At 38.1% G+C, this 25,963-nt stretch overlaps 4 protein-coding genes across 6 annotated transcripts in view; all 4 read right to left on the reverse strand.

Moving 5' to 3' along the window:
* Positions 1 to 2,372, reverse strand: part of LOC104917728 (E3 ubiquitin/ISG15 ligase TRIM25-like) — an 8,188-nt gene extending 5,816 nt beyond the window's left edge. The window contains exon 1 of one of the 3 annotated variants that reach the window (XM_027289413.1): positions 2,029 to 2,372. In XM_027289413.1, coding sequence (XP_027145214.1) covers positions 2,029 to 2,264 — 236 coding nt within the window. In that variant the 5' untranslated portion in view covers positions 2,265 to 2,372. Of the gene's footprint in view, positions 1 to 1,664 lie in introns of all 3 variants that reach the window. The other 2 variants (XM_027289410.1, XM_010729254.3) reach the window with 2 other exon arrangements.
* Positions 2,373 to 4,579: 2,207 nt separating this feature from the next.
* LOC104917727 (protein THEM6) lies at positions 4,580 to 8,689 on the reverse strand. The gene is made up of 3 exons (XM_010729253.3): positions 8,582 to 8,689; positions 6,815 to 7,319; positions 4,580 to 6,423 (listed from the first exon to the last, which is right to left on the reverse strand). Exons 2-3 carry the CDS (start codon positions 7,313 to 7,315, stop codon positions 6,316 to 6,318), a joined length of 609 nt encoding a protein of 202 aa, XP_010727555.1. The 5' UTR covers positions 7,316 to 7,319; positions 8,582 to 8,689; the 3' UTR covers positions 4,580 to 6,315.
* A 1,915-nt stretch (positions 8,690 to 10,604) lies between these two features.
* On the reverse strand, positions 10,605 to 12,989 carry LOC104917726 (protein THEM6-like). Its single transcript, XM_010729252.3, has 3 exons — positions 12,885 to 12,989; positions 11,097 to 11,604; positions 10,605 to 10,986 (listed from the first exon to the last, which is right to left on the reverse strand). Exons 2-3 carry the CDS (start codon positions 11,598 to 11,600, stop codon positions 10,879 to 10,881), a joined length of 612 nt encoding a protein of 203 aa, XP_010727554.1. The 5' UTR covers positions 11,601 to 11,604; positions 12,885 to 12,989; the 3' UTR covers positions 10,605 to 10,878.
* Positions 12,990 to 13,898: 909 nt separating this feature from the next.
* Positions 13,899 to 25,940, reverse strand: LOC104917752 (uncharacterized). The gene is made up of 26 exons (XM_027291371.1): positions 25,922 to 25,940; positions 23,719 to 23,848; positions 23,343 to 23,510; positions 23,092 to 23,229; positions 22,736 to 22,887; positions 22,280 to 22,383; positions 22,007 to 22,196; positions 21,616 to 21,744; positions 21,063 to 21,206; positions 20,783 to 20,918; positions 20,242 to 20,392; positions 19,764 to 19,906; positions 19,252 to 19,363; positions 18,534 to 18,597; positions 18,082 to 18,285; positions 17,828 to 17,973; positions 17,622 to 17,740; positions 16,840 to 16,961; positions 16,649 to 16,746; positions 16,426 to 16,565; positions 16,101 to 16,151; positions 15,985 to 16,058; positions 15,689 to 15,834; positions 15,293 to 15,395; positions 14,799 to 14,935; positions 13,899 to 14,576 (listed from the first exon to the last, which is right to left on the reverse strand). Exons 2-26 carry the CDS (start codon positions 23,846 to 23,848, stop codon positions 14,453 to 14,455), a joined length of 3,225 nt encoding a protein of 1,074 aa, XP_027147172.1. The 5' UTR covers positions 25,922 to 25,940; the 3' UTR covers positions 13,899 to 14,452.
* Between the last annotated feature and the right edge of the window lie 23 nt (positions 25,941 to 25,963).

Below are 25,963 nucleotides of genomic sequence, written 5' to 3' on the forward strand. Positions count from 1 at the left end.
ACTTTAAACCCCAAGATAACACCACAAATACTACACGCCCGATTAGTCAAAGAGAATGTTTTTACCATGGAGGTGTTATTGTCAGAATTCTAGTCTGGAGACACAGATGTCTGTTTACCAGATTGGAACGTCAACGCAAGTATCTATTATGCTAGGAAGGCAGCAACAGGTCTCTTTGACCCTGCCACCACAGTGTTGAGATAGACTGGCACCTACTGTTCTCACAACAACAATAATACTGGAGGACCTCAAGGCCCACACGTGACTTTGTAACAAGGATGAAAATTCATAACACTGATTATTTCTTGATTTATCAAGTTTGTAAAATCAGAAGATAGTAGAATACTGACACAATAACCAAAGTAAACTTTCAAACAGTCCAAATCTGAAAAAATTATTTTAAAAAATTGGCGGAAAAGCAGCAAATCATCACATTTTAGAAGCTGGAACCACAAAATGTTTTTACTCAAATAATTTACAGTCAACCGACTCATCCGTCAGTTATGTTTCCTTCAGTCTCCAAAAGTGGAACAGGAGCCAGGCCTTCAGCTATCAAGCTCCTTTCCTTTTTGATAAAGCGTGTAGTTAGGGCTGACCGAGTCCTGAATCTTGTAGTGATGAGGCCTAGACTGCGGGGGATTTCCTATGATGCGCTGCTTCTCTTCTTCTCTCTCTACATTTGTCTTCTCCGGAGTCTTTATCTTGCAGGTTCTCATGGATCTGGCTACACCTAAATCAGCGATCAGTCTGCCTGCTGCTTGACGTCCACTACATGTACTGTATTATTGATTATTATTATTTTATTATCATCACTACTTTTAGTCATATCCCATTAAAGTGTGTAGCTTATCATTTGCTGCTGTGCATCCGTGTCTCTCTTCTGTATCTATATCTGATTCTAGCCGATTTGTCTTTTAATATTACAAGAGTACAGTCTACACCTGTTCTGTATGTAAAGTGTCATGAGATAACTTCTGTTATGATTTGTCGCTGTGAAAATAAAATAAAATTTAATTGAATTAATCAACTAATTTAATGTTTGGTAGTTTTGTTTGTAACAAAACATCGTATCTTATAAGTTATTTGTATGTTTTGTATTAACAAAACATCGTATCTTATAAGTTATTTGTATGTTTTGTATGCAGCAGATTTAAAAAGATAATAGAAAAAAGGTTACAATTAATTATCTGTCAGTCATTTTTTAACATTTTATTATTGTATGACCTTTTTTTTTATTGTATTATCTATTTTTCTCAGTTCTATTCATTGTTGTCTACTTTATTATTATTATTATTTTGCTCTGTGAAGCTGCATGTTTACATGAAAGGTGCTCTATAAATGAAGTTTGAGTTGAGTTTAATCGTTCTGGCTCTACTTGTACATCATGTTGGTGAGTTAAATCAGTAAATCAGTAATATTTATAAGCTCTTTCTATGTTTTAAGCGCAGAAATGTAAATTAAAGATGTTGTAGTGAAGTTAAAAGTACAACACTTTCCTCTATAGTGAACAGAAAGACTCTTGTTTACTCATCACCTCCTTGTCTTGACTCAATCCCCGGCTCTGATTACCTGCTTCTGCTGCATTTACCTGCTTCTGCTGTATTTACCTGCTTCTGCTGCATTTACCTGCTTCTGCTGCATTTACCTGCTTCTGCTGTATTTACCTGCTTCTGCTGTATTTCGGCCTCCACCAGCACCGTGTCGTGCCCTTTGTGCTCGTCAGTCAGACACAGGTAACAGATGCACTGTTTGTCGGTGCGGCAGTAAACCTCCAGCAGCTTGTCGTGTCGGCCACAGATGGTCTCCTGGAGATGTTTGGTGGCCGGCACCAGCTTGTGTTTCTTGAAGGCAGCAGACTCGTAGTGAGGCTGGACGTGGAGGTCGCAGTACGAGGCCAGACACACCAGACAAGACCTGACAGCTTTGTGTTTCCTCCCGGTGCACACGTCGCACTCCACGTCGCCGTCCTGGGCTAAACTTTGATTTGAAGTGGTCGCCGTCGTCTCTTGGAGTCCTGTCTTTTTAAATCTCTCCACCACGTCCGCCAGCATGGTGTTTCTGGCCAGAGGAGGCCTCGGGTTGAAGTTCTGCCTGCACTGAGGACAGACGAAGACCCCCAGGTAGTCGTCCTGGTCCCAGTAGTTCTGGATACAGCCCGAGCAGTAGCTGTGTCCGCACGGGATGGTCACAGGGTCCCGCAGGACGTCCAGACATATCGGGCAGTTGAACTGGTCCTTGTCCAGAACCACTCCGGCCTGAGCCATGGTCGAAAGTACCGGAGAGAGAGACAGACTGTGAGAAAACACGGGAACCGAGCTGACAGACAGCTGCTGCTGCTTTGTTTACAGGAAGTGGACGCGAGGGGGCGTGGTCCAAGAGAGACGTCACCGGAAACTAACAGGGATTTAAATCTTTAAAAAACCTAATTTCAAAATAATATAAATTAAAACTTAAATCGCTTAACTAGTAGATTAAGTTCTGTTTTTTTTCATGTTTAATTTTTTGTTTTAAGTATATATAATCTATTTAATTTCAAAGATATAAATTGTCCTTTTTTCCCACTTATATTATTTATGATGTTTTGAAATGTGTGTTTGTCCTTTTAATTTATTTAAAGGCATTTCAAATTAAAAATGCATTGGAAACTACATGTTTGGGTGATCAGGCTTGTTATTCAGCATATATATCAGAATCAGAATCAGAATCAGAAATACTTTAATAATCCCAGGGGGAAATAATTTTTTGTTACTATACTCCAGTATACAAACAAACAAAAACAACATATGTAAACACGTAACCATCTATTAAGAACTATATATATACAGTGTCTTGGGTTTGCAGAGGGAGGGATGGGGACAGGACAACGATGCTGACATGCAGGATCTCTCAGCAGTAGTATGGACGGAGTCAACGGCTAGCAGGTCAACAGGTCAACATCCGGGCTACAGAGCTGTTCTTTGGTTGTGATGTGACAGGTTCAATCCCGGTTGGCCTGGACAGTGTGGAAGCCATCAACAGAGATGTTCTGGGCTGTAGTGTCCCTGTGCAGCCATGTCTCTGTGAAGACATCAGACTGTAGTGTATATATGTATGTGTTATATATATATTATATAAGATATATATTATATATATAGATATATATATATATTATCTAGATATATGTATATATATTATTAATATACATACATACCTACATACATACATACATACAACATACATACATATATATACACAACAACATAGTACATACATACATACATACATATACATACATATATATACACAACATACATATACATACATACCATACATACATACATAATTATACATACTATATTATATATACACCACATTACATACATACATATATATTACATCTACATACATATATATATATATCTAAATATATATATATAGAGAGAGAGAGAGAGCGCGAATGTACTGTGGATGAAAATGAGGTTTTAGCGATTTTAAGTATTGAAATTCAGATTTAATTTATAGTCATTTTATTGAATTGCTAACAGGACTGACTGGTAACAGGCAGAACACATCTCTCCACTCTGGGAGGCGCTACAGATCACTGCACGCCAAAACAAACAGACACAAGTTTCTTTTCCCCACAGGCTGTCACTGTGATGAACAGCTGACACCAGACTCACAGTGTCAAGATGATAATAATAATGGAATAACTGAAAACCAGATACAATTTATTACATTTAGGTTTTTGTCCCTTTTAAAAAGTCCAGTGTGTAGGGTTTAGTGGCACAGAGCAGTAAAGTTGCAGATTGCAATCAAATGAACACTCTTCTACGTTTAACTCTCTCCTTCTAAGCCTGTAGGAAAAAATCTACTTGGAATATTTAAGTAAACTGATTATAGTTACATTCCAGCAGTGTGTTTACATTATTTTATGACACCATAAAACCCAACCAATAATATTTATTTTTAAAAAATATGAATAATTTTTCACTGTATAGTCTTCATGCAACTAACTTGACATTTGACACAATGTTTAAGATTAAAGGATTGTGCAAAAATGAAGAGTTCTTGTGATGGTGCTTTTATTTTGAAGGACATGGATGTATAATTGTAGTTGCATTCTAACTCTTAGGTACAAATGTTTACAGCCGAATGTACTCAGGTCTCCTGTCGATGATATATGTTTTACTGGATTATTATTATTGGTTTAATGTGCAAGAATCATTTCAGGACCAGCTAATTGTACTTTTGATATAATATCTATGATATCTTGTAATATATAGTAAGTAGTGCTGTCAGATAAGTGTGTAAAAGTGTGTTTACCTCTGTGAGGTAGTGTGTAAGTTAGCAGAAAACAGAAAAGTAAACAAAGTCCCTTAAAATTGTTGACCTTATTTGAATGAAGACAAAAAGATATTTTCCTAAAGGACTACCACAGGGCACAGAGTCCACCGGTTTGACCACGTTTAAACAACAGAGGACAAATGCAGACAAACACAAAAAGTTTAACCGTTTCAAACATAGGTTTCATTTTGCTAGTCTTCAATACATGTCCACAAACCATAGCACATGCTGAATAACACGCCTGATCACCCAAACATGTAGTTTCCAATGCATTTTTAATTTGAAATGCCTTTAAATAAATTAAAAGGACAAACACAATAAATGAAGTTTGATACAGTATTCCATTTCAAAATATCATAAATAATATCAGTGGAAAATAAAAAGGACAATTTATATCTTTGAAATTAAATGAACAGAACATTATTTGTTTCCAGTGTATTAACAACATAAATAACAGGTCAGACGTATATAGAAAGTGATTTTCTATGTTCCCTTATACAGAACAATACATTACTTTGGTCACAAACTAAAGCTTTGATGCATTAAAGGGAGGGTTCCAGATCTCAATAAAACCAAACAACATCAGTGTCTGTCTTGCATTGCAGGTTTGTAAAAGTTGCAATATTCGAGCACTTTCTCTTGATGTTGCACGTGATTCCAATAAGGAAGCCCACCCTTTAAATGCACGCATTAAAAATTTGGTACAACTGATAAAATCCAACATTCCCTTTCAGAGTGTCAACAGTTTGTCTACTCACTTGCGTTACACTTTGTGTAAAATGCTGATGGGAATATTAAAACAATTGTCAGTACATCGTTCAAGAATTTCATTACACCTAGTTTTTTTTTTTTTCATAAAAAGTTATAATTCTCTGAAACTTTACTAAGTGTAAACTACCGCTAATCAAGAGAAACAGGCACAAAAAAATTATTCTGTTTGTTTCAAATGCATGCATCAATGTCAGTGAAGGATTAACTTTTTTTTTTCTCTACATGCTTATTTGAAGTCTGAGGATTTTTTTGCTAAATGAGAATGAAGGTGTCTAAAGCCAGTCTATTCACAGTCAGCTGCTGCATAAGATGCAAGGATTAAGCTACGTTCTTGTGCAGGACATCTCAAAGTCCGGACCTCGGTCCACGTTCCAGGAAAAAGAAAGTCAATCCGGACCGAGCCCATAGTCCACATCATGGATACAATACATCATGGAGTGTAATGTCTCCCATTTGAATGAAATTTCCTACTGATCAATAAATTCTCATGTTGAATATATAGTGATAAGATCAGATGATGAATGTGGCTTTTATATGTTTTTTACAACAACGTTGTCATGGTAACTGATGGACAGCGGTGTGCGCTCTGCTTGTGTTGTTGCTGCTGCTGCCGATTTCACGTATAAACTTACAGCAGAGAAATTTGCTACCAGCTCCTAAATCGATCATCTTCTCGAGCAAACAATATCTACAACTCGCGTAAACATAGTTGTGAGAATATTGCGGAGTCATAAATAAATATGTCTAATGTGTGACTGCCTCGGTTGCTGCGTGCTGGCCCAGTCTCAACAGATGTGACGTTAATTAAAGTGCAACAAAAGCTAACTTCTCCTGATTGCAGGCAAACAAGGACATTAAATGTTATTTTGTTACGGACTTCTGAATGAAAAGAAGATGTGGATCTTTTGAGTAATAAGTTGGAGAATCCCTGCCTGCCTGACCCCCAAGTGCATACAGTACAGTGCATTTTAAAACATGGAATAGTTACAGTTCAAGTTTTCATATTCAGCTGTCAAGTTCAGGATTTCTCTTCACGTCATACAAAAATACACAGCAGGTTGGATCGACCGGAAAAAACAGAGATAAACGGAATAAATTGTGAGTCAACTAAAACCTCCCTACGATGTTTCAACTGTTTGTGTGCATGTATGGTTGTATACGGTATATGTGCGTGCAATGCGGACGATATGTGCGTCTACGCTCATGATACATGGTGCGGCTTCACTTATTCTTCTCTTCCAGTCCGCTCTCCGCTCGCAGGGCCTGGCTGCTGGCTGAGATGTAGCTGATCCAGTGTTTAAGGTCCTCGGGAAACTCGGGGCACTCGATCTGAATGCACAAACATAAAATTAGCAGATCACTCAAAACCCAATGAAGCCACAACCTGGAGCTGAAACAATTAGTAAATATACTTTCAGGTTCTCAGAATGTATATTTGACGCCTTTATTTGTCTGACGTTTAAAAAAAAAAAAAAGAATATCTCTGGATACCTTTTAGTAGTATGTGACATAACATCTTTAGACATCACTCTGGGTTTTATCAAGCTTAAGTTCAACTTTGTGTGTTGTTTGTCTTGTGTTGTTTGGGGAAAACAAACAATTTGACCACACCACCCCAGGCTTTAACAAACCATAAAAGCATTGCTCAATAAAAAACAACAACAACGTATTGTTAGTTATAACACTATCACAGTCATACCAATACTTCTCTCCACCTCACCTTCCTCTTGCAGACAAACTCGATGATGCTCTCCGGGCTGCAGCGCACCACATTCTGCCTACAGAGCATGATGGCAGAGACAAAACCGTCTTTCTTGGACACGAAGCGCTGCTCCAAGTAAAACGCCTTCTCATCCCATCCGAGTATTTTGGTCCGAATCTCAAAGGCCTCACGGAAAGCCAGGGAGCGCCGGTATCGGATAGTGGAGGCCCCTACTACCATTTTAGCCCCCAGTTTACGCGAGGCCATGAACAGCCCGTTTCGCATGTAATGGTGGAAACGGGCAAAGTCACACTCCCTCAGGTATCGGGAGTTGTTCATGTGGCCCATGTAGTCCAAATCATGAGGAAGGACCATGCCGTCAATGCTCTGCTCGACTAGAATGTCCCATATTCGGGGTTGGAACCAAGCTTCGATGAACACTTGGGCCCCCCGTAGGAAGTACCATACATCCAGACTGCAGAAGAGCAGGAGGAGGGCACCCAGCACCAGGAGCAACATCTCTCTGAAAGCACAGTCCAAATATTAGTGATCAGAACCAAAACAAATTCAATATTACACCCACGGTGTAAGAAGGAGAGGTTCACCTCTGCTGCTGTCAGACTCTACAACACCTGATCAGGTTGTAGTCTCCTTTTTTTCTATTTTATTTAATTCATACCTTGCAGTTATTATTTGTATCATGGTCACTTTCTTTTGTAATATTATTTATATTATGGTCACTACTCTTGCAATAATATTATTATTTGTATCATGGTCACTTTCTTTTGTAATATTATTTATATTATGGTCACTACTCTTGCAATAATATTATTATTTGTATCATGGTCACTTTCTTTTGTAATATTATTTATATTATGGTCACTACTCTTGCAATAATATTATTATTTGTATCATGGTCACTTTCTTTTGTAATATTATTTATATTATGGTCACTACTCTTGCAATAATATTATTATTTGTATCATGGTCACTTTCTTTTGTAATATTATTTATATTATGGTCACTACTCTTGCAATAATATTATTATTTGTATCATGGTCACTTTCTTTGCAATATATCTTACACTATGGTCACTTTACATTACAATACTCTTTTTATATATTATGCCACTTTTATCCTCAGTACTCTGTTTTGAAGGTTGATTGTTTTTCGGGTTTATTGTGTAGGTTATAGATATTTCTGTCTGTTTATTGTGTTTTTTTGCCTTTTCTACTTTTTTCTAATCTGTAATATATGCTACACTTTCCTCTGCTGCTGTAACAAGTAAATGTCCCCGTGGCGTGGTGGGATGAATAAATCTAAATCTAATTACAACAGCATTTTAATGTGACATAAGCAGCTGAATTTATGGCAAAAAAACAAAAAAAAAAGGGAGTTTCTAAATTCATGACCACACTCAATATTTAATGCTCCTTTGACCTCACCAATGTCAGTGCAGGAGGGGAGAAAAGAGACAAAACGTGCTTTACAGCTGGTTGGAACAATATTATGGATTTTAAATATGTTAGAAAGATATTCACATGATCACCCACTTCAACCTTGAGAGAGAGGAGCAGGAAGCTAACGCTGCTGCTGCATTAAGATGAACTGCTGTCACAGCATTAGGTCCGTTAGCTCTTAGCCGCCGGTAGTTTGGTGGCCTTGGCGGGATTCAAACACAGCTCCTGAAGCTCGAGCTCACTGTCTCTATGTTTTCTCAACGTGGGAATTTAAGAAATAAGCACATACACGCTGCGACTGTGTTTTTCCGGCGGTAAGACTCACCGTGCGTCCAGAGGAGAGCGCTACCATCTGATGCGATACAACTTGAGGAAACCGGCAGAATGAATGAACACGACTTCCGGGTCCGTGACGATTTGTAGTTCTTTTTTTTCTTCTTCTTCTTCTGCTGTGAGAGTTTTTAAATAAACTGCAGCTGCACAGCTCTTCAGTGTTTCACTGCTGCCACCTGCTGGTGTCACTCGAGTCAAGTCAACTTTATTATCAATGCTGTGCCATGTGTACAGGACATGCAGAGAGTGTAAACAACAATAAACATGAAATATAAAATATAAGTGTTATGAAATATTCCATTCTTAGGTTACACAAGGTCACATATGGGCCTTAAGGTCCTCGGCAGTAGTAATTGTTTGGCTTTGACTGGGTGCCAGTCTATCTCAACACTGTGGTGGCCATTGCTGCCTTCCTAGTCATAATAGATTTCTTGCCGTTGACCTTCCAATCTGCGTAAACAGACATCTGTGTCTCCAGACTAGAATATGCTGACAATAACACCTCCATAAGTAAAGACATTCTCTTTGATACAGATGTGTGTGTGTGCCAAGATTGTTTTTTTTACTAGTCCACAATGACCTCTGTGGTCTTTTTGGTATTGATGGCCAGGTTGACTGTTATCGGCACACCAGGTCACCAATGTGAGCAGGAATGTGAGCTGAGCAGGTCGTCCAGTAGTCAGATGATCAGTGGTACCTGGCTACCCGATACCCAGCTCATCCAGCCTGCATGTGTCCTTGGGGAAGATACTGAACCCCAAATTACTCCCAGAGGCTGTGCCATCGGTGTGTGAATGAATTCGCTCCTGTCTGATGAGAGGTTGATACACTGCATGACAGCCAATACATCAATGTATGAATGTGATATGTAGTGCAAAAGCACGTTGAGTGGTCAGAAGACTAGAAAAGCACTTACTATTTACTCTTGAATGTATTGTATAGAGACTAAGTCACTACAAACTGTAACTTTGTACATACATATTTGTAATGCACTAAGAAATATTAGATTTATTTGCATATTTATAACTGTGATGCTGCAAAAAGTCTGTTTATTCTGTCTAGTCAGGAGTTGGTTTCAGTTGAATTTTCTCTTGCCATGGCAACGGCTACTGACATCATCACACTGGGATTGTCAGCAGATCTGTGACCAAGCGCATATTCACAATTCATCTTTTATCCTATGTGTTGTTGGTGTAATTATAACTAACTGTTAATGTTATGCATTGGGCAGATACATTACTGTGTACATGCTTAATGTCGCTCTGTCTCAGGTGTTTGTTTCTACCCGGTATATTCCATTATAGAGAGATAATATAACTGATGTGACACTTCAGTCGGTCAAATTTTCATTTGTTGCATTACATCCTTTTCTGATTTGTAACCACGAGTGTTATAGAATTTTCTATCCTTAGGTAACACGAGGTCACGTGTGGGCCTTGAGGTCCTCAGCAGTATTAGTTCTTTGGCTTTGGTTGAGAACAGTAGGTGCCAGTCTATCTCAACACTGTGGTGGCCAGGGTCAAAGAGACCTATTGCTGCCTTCCTAGTCATAATAGATAGTAAACAGACATCTGTGTCTCCAGACTAGAATATGCTGACAATAACACCTCCATGAGTAAAAACATTCTCTTTGACTCATTCTGGGCGTGTAGTATTTGTGGTGTTATCTTGGGCTTTAAAGTCTATCCACCAGGATGAGTTGGGCAGAATGTGAGACCGACTCAGGCACTTCTGATGAACTTTGAGAGTGTCTCTAATTCTCCTTGGCCAAGCGTCAATAAATAATACAGCATAAGACATCAGAGGCTCCTGAACACTTTCTTCCTTCCTGACCTCACCATTGACTTCAGCAATTTCTCCACAACAACAAGCAGTGACTTTGTGTTTTATAGATACTGTTTTAATAGTTTAACATTTGCTTACCTTAAAAACTCAAACTTAACTTTGCCTTGGACTCCTATTGGAAGTGTGTACACAGCATGTAAAATGCAGGACAAAAACAGGACTTCCAAATATAATAAAATTTGTTTTATTGCTGTCACAGTGCAAGAAGATACACTTTATACAATCATTAATCATTCACATTACTAAGTAAGTAATCTTTTATCAGCCTCACCCAAAAAAAAATGCAGTGATAGCTCTTCCAGTGTTGACAAAGGCATGTGATGGAGTCAAAGTGAAGCTCATTTTCAGAAGGCACGAGTGTGTTTAAATCCTGTGACTGTAAACAGAGGACAAATGTCTCTCTCAGAGGGCTTTTAAGACCCTGAGTGTATGGGTGTAATCCCTTTATTTGTTCTTGTCATCCAGTCCACTCTCGGCTCTGAGGGCCTGGCTGCTGGCAGAGATGAAGTTGACCCAGTGCTGAAGGTCCTCTGGAAACTCCGGGCACTCCACCTGCAAGAAGCAAACCATAAACTCAACATCGTTTAAATATTAATACTAATTATTTTTAATTACCTTTCCAGTGTAAAATGTGCACACGTGTTTAATCATCTGTTCCTCACCTTCCTCTTACACAGGTGCTGCATGATCTTGTCTGGGCTACTGCGTATGATACTCTGCTTGCAGTACATGACGGCACACACCAGCCCGTCTTTTGTGGACACAAATCTCTGCTCCAGAAAAAACGCTTTGTCATCCCAGGTGACGATGCGGCTTCGCAGCTCGTACGCCTCGCCTAAAAACAGAGCCCTGCGGTAACGGATGGTGGTGGCCCCCACGAGCATGGTTGCTTTGAGCGCTCGCAACGCCTTGAACACACCGTTACGCATGTAGAGGGAGAAGCGGGCGAAGTCACACTCCCGGAGGTAGCGAGCGTTGTTCATGTGGCACATGTCAATGTCGTTGGGAGTGACCCGGCCTGTGAGGGTCTGCTCTGCTGTGATATCCCTGATTGGAGGCTGAAACCAGGCCCGGAGAATCACAACAGCTGCCTGCAGGAAGTACCACACATCCAGACTGCAGAAGAGAGCCAGCAAGGCCACAAGCACCCACAGCAACCACCACATCTCTCTAGGGAACAGACGGACAAGAAGAGGAAGGCAAGGGTGTCACTCTGATGTGTAGACAGGATGTAAATGTGAAGTAGAAAAGTTATTTCAAATTGAAAAATCCATTTTTACAAAAGCAAGAAGTTAAAAAATCACTTAATGAGTTATATCACAGCTTGTACTCATCATACTGCTACACAATAATCTTAATATTAGTTAATATCGCGAGGAGGATGTCAGCTCTATCTTGGAGGCAAATTGATGCACGCAGGATAATGTTTAGATAAAGGAGATGGCATCTTGTATTGTATTGGAGAGACTGACTTATATAACCAGAGGAAAGGGTGCAGATTTTATTCACTTGTTAAATGTGAAGTGTGTGAAATGTTTTGTGGAAACCATGACTACATTGTTATAGATTAATTTAGAAATACTTATTATTGTTATTGTCCATTTGTGTATGTAAAATATATGAAACATTCATTAAACATTTTGTTTTTTCAAAAGAAATATCAGCAAATATTAATACCCACTTTGCATTGCTTCAAGCTGATGTGTTGCATTGTTGCAAGGTTTCAATAATTAACAGTAACAGAGATTAAATTGTTCAAATGAGCCAAATCAGTAAGTATTTGTGCCTCAACAATTGTTCAATCTTTTATTAATGTTAAGAATTTAATATTCTGATCAGCTCAAAAGCACAAACGACAAACAGGAGGTCTCAGTCATAAAACATTGAATCAGATCACAGTTATTGTTGTTTGTAGACGCCAACAATTCTCTCTCAGGTGTGTCCCCCTCTATAATGTTGACATGAAACCTGGGGCCCACCCTTCAGGTAATTCACCCCATAACAGGCCTGACAGAGAGTTACACCACAAACAAGCCCATTGTGATACAGCGAGACTGCTGCAAAACTACATTCAGTGTTTCCACTTTTCAGGATGCCTGTGCAGTGATTTAACATGTGAACAGGTGGAAACAGGTTCTGCAGGAGGAACTGGCTACCTGTGCAAAACAACTGCATGTCGCAACTTACACAGCCAGTTTAGAGTAAATAATAAAAATCTATTTTCATTCATTTTTAAATACTAAACCCACATAATGAAGTAGTTGCTATTAAAGTTGTGCTGACTCTGGGATTAAAACTAAACCTGTATGAAATCAGTGCAGTGACAGCTCGTTGTGCACGTCGTTAATAACACAGTTTAATGTTTAGTCAGAGATGTAATTCACAGAAGGTCAATAAACTGATACCGATATTAACAATTACAGATATCTGTAGAAATCCTGTGAACTCACCTGTCCTCTGGTTCCTGCTGTTTCCACTCAAACCGTGTCAACACAGCGTGAAGTTTAAATACACGTTCAAAACACTTCCGGCTACAGCCTTCAAAATAAAACCGTAACTGCCGCAGAGGTCGCCGACGTTCAGTCAGGAAGAAAGCGGACAGTCATGAAATGATCAAAGAATCGGTTTTTAATGTTGTAACGTTACCGTTTGTTGTCGTGTGCTGGCGTACAATGCATTTAATGTGTTTTTTTCTGAAATCACGGACTTTTATTTTGAAATTAAATTAAACCAGTTCCTCTGATTGGATGTCGTGGATCAGACACGGCGCGCGCTCCACAGGGACCGGGTCAGGAAATCCGGACGTGACGTAGCACGGAATGGGCGACGTTGATTGGTCCGGTAGCGTGAGTGCAATATAATAATAAATAATCAATAATAATATAATATAATATAATATAAAATAATGTAATATAATATAATATAATATAATATAAAATAATGTAATATAATATAAGATATACACGTACTGTACTTAAGTACACAGAATCAGAAATACTTTAATAATCCCAGGGGGAAATTACACATTTGATATACTCATTTATTATTTTATTTTCATGTCAATATATACTTTTGCTGCACTTCATGTCATATGATAATATTGTAGTTAAACCTGCACACTACATTTACCTGATAGATTTACTTTCTTTAGGAATTAAAACCAGCTGCTTTTCCTTTTTAAATAGTTTTAAAGTTTGGACAATTAGTGTGTCCCTTTGAGTTCTGGGTAACTGTGACAGTATTTCTCACTAAGCTACAAAACAAATAATTTATTAATCAATAAAATAATAATTACATTAATCCATAATGAAAATCATTTTTACAGTGAGTACTAATGTGGAGGATTAATGATTCCTCCACCACTGAGGAAATATCAGGATCATCTATCCTATTTGGAAAATCCACCACTGAGGAAATATCAGGATCATCTATCCTATTTGGAAAAGAACCACTACACATCAGCCTTTAAGATTTTACCATTATGTTTTTATTTTTATTATGGCATGTTACACCCAGTACCTTTATAATATTAAGAGATACATAACTATTTAAAAGGTAACAAACATTTTTGTTGAGCATCGTGTTATTGAGAGAATACTTTTGTCTGTGTGTTATTTAATATCACACCAATATCAATGTACGTAGCCTCAATATGGAAAGTAGTGTTTAATTTATTCTTCTCTCATTAGTAATATGAATACAATGAACAAAAAAATATATATACAGAATATATCTGAGTGATAAAAGGTGAATAAGAAAACTGGACAGCACAAACAAGTGTCCATCACTGTTCATATAAAGTAGAAGTGATGTCAGGGCAAACAATCGTTCACAACCAAAACTTTGTCTTGTTTATTAACTAAGAAGAACAGCAAACAATAAATTCTGGGTTTGGTTCTGATCATTACGTAGTTCAAACCTATTTAATTGTAACAAACACAAACACTGAAATCCTCAGAGAATGCATTCAATAGAAGTAATGAGGCATAATCAACTTGCTTTAACTTCAAAGTTTTTCCTACTCCCATGTCTTGATTTGACGAGAACGATGTTCCATCACCATTTTCTTCATGTTGGGGTCCGCTGTGACATCACCCATTTCAAGCTCATTTTCTGGACCGGCCAAAGGATCATACTGGTGTCTGCAAAAGAGCGTACGTTTAAATGGCAACGCAGCGGATGTTCGACTCTCTTGCTGCATTAGCAACAGTAAACTGTGACCAAAGATGATCCTGCGTTTCTTTACTTTGACAGAAGCCAGAGAACCAAAAACTAAAGCAAAAGATGGAGATCTGTTTCTGGTGGTCAGTCACTTAAGCAGCCATTACTGGGAACTTATCGTCAACAGCAGTAAATGTACTCACTGTTTCAGGTGTTCCTCAATGGCCCTGCGTTCATACACGGTGCCGTAAACCGTTCTCACAGGATCAATAAACATCTTCTTGGTCAGTGGACACATCAGGTGTTGGGGTACAAATTGTTGCACAGAGTCCACCAATTTCTTTAAATAAAATAACACAACATAAAATATTACACCAGACATGTTAGGAGTGTCACAATTCTGTCCAATTTCGTAATTTAATTCGTATTATGGCTTTAAATTCTTATTTAAAAAGATGAGCGACAGAGTATCGAGTGCAATATAAGTAATTCAATAAAAAGAACTTACAACTGGGAACAAACTATTAAACACAAAAACAAAAAGGCACCTGCAAAAACCTGGACACTCAACACTTGAAAGCTCATTTTGATCAATTTTGTGATACTGTGACGCCCATAAAACATGTATTAACAAAAAAGGTTACATCCATCACACATTTGCATATCTGTATTTGTATATTTATAGCAGCTCATTTACTTTCTCCATGTCATCCAGTGAGTGTCCTGCTGTTTCCTCTGTGTGTTTCTCGGCTTCTTGTTCATACGTCTCACGGCTCGTCAGGAATTCTTCGGCCAAAATGCTTTCAAAGAAAACAGATCAGATTTTTATACACTTGTTTATTGTAACGTCTAACAAGAAGAGTTTGTAGTTTGTTCTACTACAGCGTTGAATAAAATCTAAGAAAACAAAACCATGAGCATTATAATATGGCCGTAGTTTTTAGCAGAGCTACTCTACCGCATGATATTTTATTGTACAGCTGAGGCTGTTATTATCCTCTGAATAACAAATATCTCTTGATAAAATTATTTTTGGTGCCTGCCTACCTTCATACAAAGCATGACTTATTATTGAATGTGTAATATGCGTCACCTGTCCAGTGGATCATCAGGCTCAGGGATGATGAGCAGTCCGTACACAGCTTCGAGGATCTCTCTCATGGTGATGTGGGCATTGTAGTTGCGGTCAAATATGTTGTGGCAGATGCGTCCCACACTGTTGACATTGCAGTGGTACACCTGTCATCATGTTAAGAAAAACAAGGTGCATTGCTAACATCATTACTACTCATGAAGTAACATTACTTCATGAATAATTAACAAATACTCTTAGAAGTGCAACAAAAAATAAAGAAGTCTTTTAGTTGTTTGTATTTTGTATCAGGATACTTGTGTGACAAAGCGGACGAGTGGAGGCTTCACTGGGTACTCGGGGCCAAACTGGCAGTACAGCTCAAACACTCCTTTCTCATACGGGCCAAACTGGCAGTACAGCTCAAACACTCCTTTCTCATACGGCGTGTCAGGAGGACCCTCCATGAGAATCTTCCAGAACGCTGAAAACATTAGAAAAAAAGCTTCAACTTTATTGCTATTAGAAAAGCTTTAAGCTATACCAACATGTGCTGAGATTATCAGCACTAAGACAGATGATTTAAATGTGACAAAAAGGGTGGCGTAAAAAGGTAAGACACTGATGACAAAAGAAAAACAGAAAACAAACATTGTGATGTGCAGAGTAAACTATACTGTTTTTAATACAAAGTGTTTGTCTTTATGCATACAGACATAAAAACATTACAAGATGCCCTAGACTTAAATGCCACTTACTGAAGTCTGACTCTGATGGAAAGACTCTGAAGAAGGGATGAGGGTCACAATGCAGACTCCTCAGCTCCGCCATGATACGTTTGTCCTTCTCGCGAAAATAATCCCGTGGTTTTAACTCGGATATCCTCTTTTTCAGAGTGCTGCTTAGAAATATTATTAATGCTTCAAATGAACAATTAAAAATTTCAACAATTTCTAGTTTATTATGACTTCTATCACTCACCACTCTGTCACTGTCACTTTGCTGTTTAACTGGCTTGGCATGGACGTCTCTGGAGATTCGTCATACCCGTGAGTAGCGAAGATTGTTTTCAAGATATCCTATGAAATGACAGAGCGAGCACATGAAGACAATGTGCAAAGTTTTCACATCAGTTCCAACAGGATGGTGGATAATGATCTACCACAACTAACCTCACTGATGGAAGACGGGTCAAGTTTTTCCTTCAGTGTCCTCTGCTCCAAAGAGAGAACAGTCTCAATCTCAAAGAGCCTCAGACCCTCTTTGGTTGTCTTTGGTTTGAAACAGCAACCACCTGAACACAATATGGATGAGTGGTGGAGAGGTCAACACGCATCTGAATAACCGCACAACCAAAGAAGCTGTGTTGAAATCTGGTGTCAAATACACTTTTTTTTTTTTTTTTTTAAGAAAAAAATGATTCAGCATCCTATCTGCATAGCTGCAATCCTGAATGACCGAAGGGTTGCACAGCATTTTGGTGCATTGATCAGGTTATGTACTGGCCACCATATTCTCTGGATTTGAATCTGATCGAACACCTGTGGGACAATCTGGATCATCGTGTACGCTGCAGCTGTTGGCAGTGGGACTCAACAATAGAACTTTGTGTAGTGCTATTGGAAGATTGGGATACGATTGTTTTCATTTCTTGGGCTTGTTACTTTACTGTTTTTTGTTTATTTATTTGCTTCATTTTGTTGTCTGATATTTTGTTTGTCATGAAATGATAACCATGAACAAATAAAACCGTGGAAAACGTGGAAAATAAAGAAATGATTCAAAAATTACCTTAAAACTCATAAAAATGCAATAATGTTAATAACAGTCAAAAAACTTGCAGAGAATGTTTGACTGTTTATAGCATTAATTTTACACTTTGATGCATCATTTAGTGAGTGTATCACAGTATATCACCTTTTATTAAGGACGCTTTCTTTCAATGATGCCATACCTGTTGCATTGCTGATTCCATGCAGCATATTGTTCTCCACATTTCCAAGAAGGATTGAATCCACAATGATGTTGGAGTTTAGCAGTTTGGCGGTGACAGCGACCGGCTCTATGGAGGATCTAAGATAAGAAATTAGATCATGACGTCAGAAGTTGCTCAAGAGGTCGAGTACTAACAAGGTACCATAACTGATTAGAGGAATTTACCCAGAATCATCTCCATCAGTGAGACACATGATGCGAAGTCTGCACTCTGGGAACCTCGCTTTGACCTTTTCCAGCTCGGACGCCCCTCGTCGCAGAGCGTCGTACAGCAGAGTACATCCGCTCGCCTCGAGGTTACGGATGTGTTCCTACAAATTCAAAACAAACAAACAAAAACCTTTAAAATCTCTATTCAGACATATTGCTGAATTTCACTTGAATGCAAATTCTAAAATAAAAGACGGGACAGAATTTACCTTGAACTTTTCCAGATTTTCAGTGAATGTGTGGAGAGTTTTCACCATGGAGTCGAACTTCATGAGGCCAATGATGTGATAGAAATCATAAGCCATGCTCCTTGTTGCAAAGTTGTCAAAGAGCTCTTTGACCACGTTTATTTTCTTTATTTCTGCACTGTCGTAGCACTCTTCTTCCATCGAGGAGCTTGTATCTATCAGCACCTGAAGAAAATTCAAGTCAAGAATATATTGTAAGTTTACCTCACTGCTGATTTAGTAGAAACTTCTTCATATTCATTTTCAAAAGTGGATTTAAATGCTTAAGATGCATTGGAGTACTTGGAATACTCCTGCGGGTGCAGTGGCTCTAAGCTAATGAGAGCATCTCCACAATAATCAAGCAAAACATAAATGTAAAGTCCCACATTCTGCAGAACAAAAAAAGGATCAAACAAGAGATGAAGTGTTACCAGTATTGCTTCTTTTGGACATCTGGTTGTGACAAATGTTCGATCATCTCTATGGTCACCGGTCCTGTGTTAAATGTCAACAATCAGCAACATGATTCTGCGACTTTAATATAGGTTCATACAGTAAAGAAAAAAAAACATCAACTGCACTATAGCTTTATCTGTTCTCACAATTTTTTGTGCTACTTATTTTTTGTATCAACAACAACAGTAGACTGTCTCTATTTGTGCAGGTAAAAAACAGTAATTGCTATAGAAAGGAGAACAACCTATAGTACACATGTACAGAAAAGATATCCATAAATACAAAAATACATTATGAAGTATTATATAAATGCAAATGTTTGGAAGGCAGGTCTGCAGGTCACATACACATGATAAACTTTTATATTGTCATTTCTTGCCTCAATATTTCTGTTTTTATAGACCTCATGTAGTAAATCCTTTTTTTATTTACATGACCTGTAATATGCAATTGTGTAAAAAGAGGCAGGATGAACATTTAACAATAATGCAGAGTTTGAAAATGAATTGCATTATTTTTCAAATGTATGATTATAACGTTTATAATGTGTGACCTGAATGGAACTGGACCTTAAAAAGTATCACTGGTAACACCTGTTTTTACTATTTCATGTAAAAATGGCTACTGTGAAAAAAGGTCTATTCTGCTATGACAGGAATGTAAAACTTAAGGTGGATACTGTGATGCACTCACCTTGCTGCCAACAGATTCACATCCACTGTTTTTCGTTTGCCATCCAAACAATCATGCACGTGGATCATATCTGGAGACCCTTTGTCTTTTTGCAAACTCACACCAAGGTTGTCTGTGAAGACAAGAAAACATTAAATAACAATTTACATGACAAACGATTCCCACAAACATATCATGTTATATCAGAGCATGTGGTGCACGCTCATAATTATTGACATTATTAATATTATTATTATGTAGAAGAGTATCTTTTCACTGCTTGTGTAACGAGGAATCAATGTGAACCAGGCACAGATTCTTGACACACACAAAAGTACAAAACAAAAATGTACAGTAGTGCAGTAAATATTATTGTCCATCACTGGTCAGTGTTTAGGGCTAAAGATCTGTAGGGAAACATTTGCTGACTGTGGTGTATCTTGACTGATTGCCCCGCAATGGCGCACGTAAAAATGCATGTTTTAATGTCTCTTATAGCCATTGTGTATGTGCACAGTCAGTCAATGCAGTACCTTCGCTCAGCAGGACAAGGCGATTCTCACAATGTCCGAGCTCCTTCAGATGCAGAGGTGGGGTCACATTGAGGTACTGATTGGAGGGAGCTTTTAATTCTTCCACCATACTGCCAAAAGTCTTCTTCATATCTATCCGAAAGCTGTACAAGTAGGTAAAAAACAAGCTTTAAATTTAAGGCATTGTGTTTCCCTGTTTCAAAGGAAAAGGAGGCGTACTTGTGTGTTTACCCTCCACTACATCTTTGTGCCATCATCAGGACAAACGTGACATTTTTATCCTCTTAAGGCTTGAAGAATAGAAAAACATTTAATGTCTTGGTCATTCAGTCTATAATTTTGATAGGATCATGAACATTGCGGTCTGCCAGTCAACATTTAGATGTTTTATTGTACTGTATGTTGTCTATTATAGCTCATCTGTACATGAAATGACTGAAAGGAAAAAAAGTAAAAGTAAAACTTGGATGACACGTACTTCTGATACTTTATCTTGCCACGATTAATCCACAGAGGATATGTTTTGATGGACGGAGGCAGACTGAGCAGGATTTTTTCAATGTCGTTGGCTCTCTGTAATGACGTTTCTTTCAAAATCTCTTCGGTGCAGTTTGGAATTTTCTCTCCATCTAAACAAAAGGATAGAAAAGGAAAAAAGAGGCTGATTACACCTTATAGTTCACTAATAAAACAACATGTCTTAGAGTTGGTACAACTAATGCTCAAAATCCATACAGTTAGGATTCTCCTGTCATGCCATGAACAACCAGAATCAGAGTGTTTGATGCAGACAATACGTGCGATTTCATACAAACATAATGACATTATAACAAAGACTTTAATTAGGTTTGATGTTTGTTGCAGTGAGTGCCAGTAGCTCACTGAACCGACTTATCTCACTGGACTCCATATTTTTCCTCTTAAACAAGCTGCTTTCCAACAAAAAATAAGAAAACCAGAAATTTGTGAACTGTGGGGAAAGTTATTATTATTATTACCGGTCAATGTTTTAGCCTCACCTTTGATTTTCTGGAGAACGTGTGCTCGTTCAAAGACGCCGGGTACTCCGGGCACCCTGACTGGTTCGCAGAAACGGCTGCCATCTTCAGCCGTGAGAGTGATTGGTGCGAAGTTATCCTTGACCGCTGCCTGTTTCTGTCAAAATATTGCAAAGTGAAAGCTTACTTCAGCGGTCAACCACTGAATCTTAACTCAAACGTAATGTGTTCATAAATACATTCAAGTCATGCACATGCACCACCTATAAGCTGAAATTAATGGCGACATCAGTCATGATACCTTTGCCTCTGATATGAGGTGTGCCCAGCAGTACAGAGAATTCTCAAAGACATCCAGGTCCTCGATGACTTTTTCTCCTCGTTGTGTTCCGCGTTGAGGCAAAAGCTCTCTGAAGAGTATGTACAAGCCCTCAATGACTGCAATCTACAACAACAAGCACATTTCAACGTCTGAAACGATGCAGATCATTTGTATTTCATCGACTGCTGTGACTAATGCAATGAAGGCAAAAGTATTTTTTATTGTTGTGGTAGAACGAGAAAAAAAAATGGGTGTGTTGTTTCTGCTCAGTCTGTACGTTATCCTGAGTAAATGTGACACTGTTTCTTCTCACTGTTGTAAAAAAAAATCTTGAAATGTTTTATTTATGTACCAGAAAACATTTTCAAGATCTTAAATTTCCTGCAATTTTGCGCAAAAGTCAAATGTTTCTGCAGCAGTTACAGTATGTGATATATGAATCATTAAAAAACACCCACTTCAAAAAAATAAAAAATAAAAATACAATGCAAATGATATTAAAGGCAGAATTATACCAGCTCATGTTGTTTACCTTCTGGTTCCTGGTCAGCATTTCATTCCTGCAGAGCAACTGATGCAAACTTTGGGCGAGAGGATGACATGTGGTCAGTTTTCGTATGTAGGAGATCAGTGTCTCTTTCTTTGTTTTATTCTGATGTTTCTGAAAAAAACAACAACAACAACAAAAAACAGATTAACTGGTGTCATCTGTATCATGATCATCTTAGTTCATATTATATGTCATACGCTGCTCGCATAGCTTTATGACTTTCTGGCTAAATATTAGTGGCTTTCCATGTACGAGTAATGAACGGTGCACTTTGTGTGTTTAGTCTCTGCATAATGTTACATAATGGAATACAGATGATGAAGTGCAAGGGTCAAAACAGAGCACAGTATGTGTATAAAGAAATAAAACTTACAAGAGCATAAAGTGAAGATAAGAACACGCTGATTCCTTTCTGAGTCTGCTGGACTGACGGCACAACATCATGAATGAAGAACGTCTCATTGTGCGGAGTATCGTCAGGAAACGTGGACAAAGAGAAGTGAAGTGTTGAGCCCTGAGAGATTCCACAGCTCTGCAGTGTGTCACCACAACTATGTTGACCTCTGCAAAGGAGAAAATGAATCACTGTATTCACACCGAGGATCATCAGGGTCACGATCGTCTGTGTGTGATCATGCTGATTTACTTGTAGCAAAGGACATGTGCTGGGATTCCACTTTCATTTGCCAGCTTGAGTCTCAGACTGGTTATGGTGTCACTGGCCAAGTTCACCGTCACCTCAAAGTATCCCTGTACGAAATAAGTTCATAAAAAGAACATATACATTCATCAATAAATGTTTAAAATATAATGCAATCCCTAAAGTGTGTAATAAACAATAAACAATGCCATCTTACTGTAGAACCCCTATGGAGGAAGTTGTGCATTTAACTTTGTGTCTGGTGTGATCAGAACAGACCGGACATGACTAGTGACTCAAAAAACAGAACGTATCGTAGATCGTATCACAGTCCAATCGTGGAACAGTAATATAAAATATGGTTAGTGTATTGTATTGTTAAAATCAAATACAACAAAAATAATTAATCAGTTGCTAAGGCCATCATACGTTTTATTATTAACCAATATAGTGAAGACGCACCTTGAGCATGATGTGGCATCGAACCACATCGTCTCCATAGGTCTCGCGGACCTCTCGTTTTTGTATAGAAAGAGTCTGTTTCAGGTTTTCCTTCGGTGTGAAGATGGCATAGATTACATCTTTGTTCTGAATATGTCTGTCTTTCAAAGACCCTGTGGGGACAGAATTTTGAGTTAATACAGAGAACTTGTTAGCAGTTTGTATTTACATATCCAGCGTTTACGCAGCAACATTGATGCTCATTTGTGTTTGTGACTCTGTTTTTGGTCTCCACTGACTCCTGAGCAAGATATTTGGCAATATTGGGTAACTATGCTGATAATATGAACTTTAACATCTAATGTTAGTCTGCTCACATGTGTTGAAGAAGGGATCATCTGTCAAAGGCATGCCATCGGCTGTGTAGAGACAGACTCCTTTGGAATTGCCAATACTTTCAAGATGACCGATTCTTAACATCAGGTCCTCGATGGTGTTTTGAGCTGGATCCATATCTGCATGTGTAAAAAAAGAGACACTGTTAACCTGTTCACTTCAGCATGTGAATGTCGATCGTCTTATTTCTGACAAAACACAGGCTGGGTTATGAAAGATGTGTTTCTCTTACCTCTGATTTGTTTCCCTTTAGGATATTTAGGGTATACGTAGCGCAGATAGTACGGCTCCAGTGATTTTTGCACAGGGGTCACAGTTTGAACTTGGCGCTCTGGAGCTCTGAGTCTTTGAATGGAGTCTTTCATGGAGGAAAATCGATTCCTCTCCACATGACTTAAACCTGTAAAAAAGTGGAAGAAGACACTATACCCTTCAAAACTACCATCGATTTAACCATTTAACTAAAACCATTTAACATAAGCTATTTATTATAGGAGTGTTGTACTGGGTTGTGTTTCCATGGTTTCCTATTAGTCTGGTCACCCGGTGCTAGAGGTATGTATGAAAGTCACTGCAGATATTGATGTAAATGTTGAGGTTCATCTCACCCAGGTTGTTTAAGTCTTCATCTGTAATGCTATCCAAGAAATCTCGTTCATCCTTCACGCCCAACTGGAAAAACTGGTTGTAGTAAGATTCCAGTCTGAACTTCTGAAGTATGTTGAATATTGCAGCCATCTGAACAGAAAGACATCAAGATACTTTATCATGCACTCGCTTTCTACTTTACAGTGATGCTGCTGGGTAAGCGTCGACATTGTGAACAATAATGACACTTCCAGTGTCTCTTTTTTCTGTACAACAGACCAATAAAAAGATCTTTCAAAGCGCCCGCCCCGTGTGTGCAGGCTACAGTCCTCGCTGCAGCTGGCCCCGGTTTGAATCCCGTATCGGACGGCAAATTTACTGCGTGTCACTCTCCCTCTCTCTGCCCCCTGCTTCCTGTCTATCTTCAGCTATACTATCATTAAAAGCATAAAAGCCCAAAAAATTATCTTAAAAAAAAAAAGGGTGTCAGTGTTACACCCTGAAAAGGGAGAAATGAATGAATGAATAGCACAGGTGCCCAAAAACTCTTCCAGAAAATGGTTGGAAGACTTTTTTTTCTCCATTTCTCGAGCAACGTATCTCAAATTAAAAGTCTCTTTTTCTTCTTTTCTGTAACATTAACTTTAACTTAACATTTAACAGTTTTCCCCTTACAGAAATCAGATATCACAGGTAAGAACTGATCAAAAATGGTGTATTAATCAATAAACAATAAGCTACACTGTAATGGAAAGAAACATTAATAGCTATATGTCTCTTCCCTTTGTGTTCAATTCTTCATTTCTTAACCTTAACAGCTCACAAACACACATCACACTCATGACAGCCATGTGCTTGCTCCGTAAACTTTAGTTTAGCTAACAGTTCACAACGAGACGGTTTAAAATGACAATAACACCTCCACAACACTCAGTGTTTTATATTAACATATTAACAAAACAAAAAACAAAAACTTGTCTAAAATTAAGAGCGTAAAAACTCGTTTAATACCTGAAAAAAAGGGAAATTATTGAATAAAGACACCTGGACACGGCGCAACTTCTCCTCCTTCTGGTTGCGGTTTTCAAAGTGTGGGGCGCGTCTCCCTTAGGGGGCGCCAGAGGACTTCAGGGGAGGCGCGGGAAAAAATAAAAATATATATCTTACAAAGATACAAAGATATGTGTCTCATCACTGTGCGATGAAAGAGTAGCTCAAAAAAATCCACAAAACGACACAGTATGTCTGATCTTTGCTGTTTGTGTCAAAAAGTTTTATTCCAGCGCGAAGAAACGCTGCTAATGTCTCTGCTTTAGTTTGAATCAGTCATGAAGCTCCTGGTTGTTACATAAAGACAAAGAGGCTTTGACCGTGAAGTGAGACCTCTTGCTGCGATATACTACCTTTGGGTTAACTTCATTCTGGATCGTCATTGGTGGGTTAAAAGTGAATGTGGTACTAATCGATTCTCCTGACTCTGATTGGTCGACAGGTGTCAATCATCAAAATCCGCCAATCAGGATCCACACTGTGTGTTGTTTTAGCCTTAGCAGCACCGCTAGCTGTTAAAGTTAAATTGTTTTTTTTAAGTGAGGATTTTTTTTTTTACAAAAATGTGTTTAAATGTATTTAAATATGTTTAACAAAGATGTTAAAATGTGTTTAAAATGTGTTTTAAAAAGATGTTAAAAACATACACAAAGATTGTGTTAAAAAAAAATTGAGCACATTCACAAATAAAGATATTTAAAACGTTTTTACAAATATGTGAATGACATTTATTGTTGAAAGCTTTTTTTTCCAAGCCTTCGTGGAACATTCAAACATCAATAACAGTAATAAAAGTAATAATAATAACTGGGGGGGCGTGGCTGCCTTTCTCTTAGAGGAGGCTCACTATCCCACACTTTGAAAAACCCTGATATACATGATTTTGAAACGGAACTTTCTGCATGATGACTACTTTTCCTTTTGGTACTTTCATCCGAGGTATAATAATGTACTGTAACTATAATAAAACTCTATTTGGCTAGTTTCACTCTCATGTGGTTTATTATGACATTCACACGTGACATTTTGCAAACACAGAAAACAGAGTTACAAAAAATGACAAATGTAATCCGTTACTTCAACTCCTATTTACTTATGACTCATTTTCTTGAGTACTTGTCATTGGAAGGTTAAAAAAACAACATAATTATTACATTATTACATAATTCTTACTTTAGTTACACCGTTATCGATGCTAAAACCTGAAGTTTTGAT

Source organism: Larimichthys crocea, chromosome II, assembly GCF_000972845.2.
Source record: "Larimichthys crocea isolate SSNF chromosome II, L_crocea_2.0, whole genome shotgun sequence".
In the NCBI taxonomy this organism is placed as follows: domain Eukaryota; kingdom Metazoa; phylum Chordata; class Actinopteri; family Sciaenidae; genus Larimichthys; species Larimichthys crocea.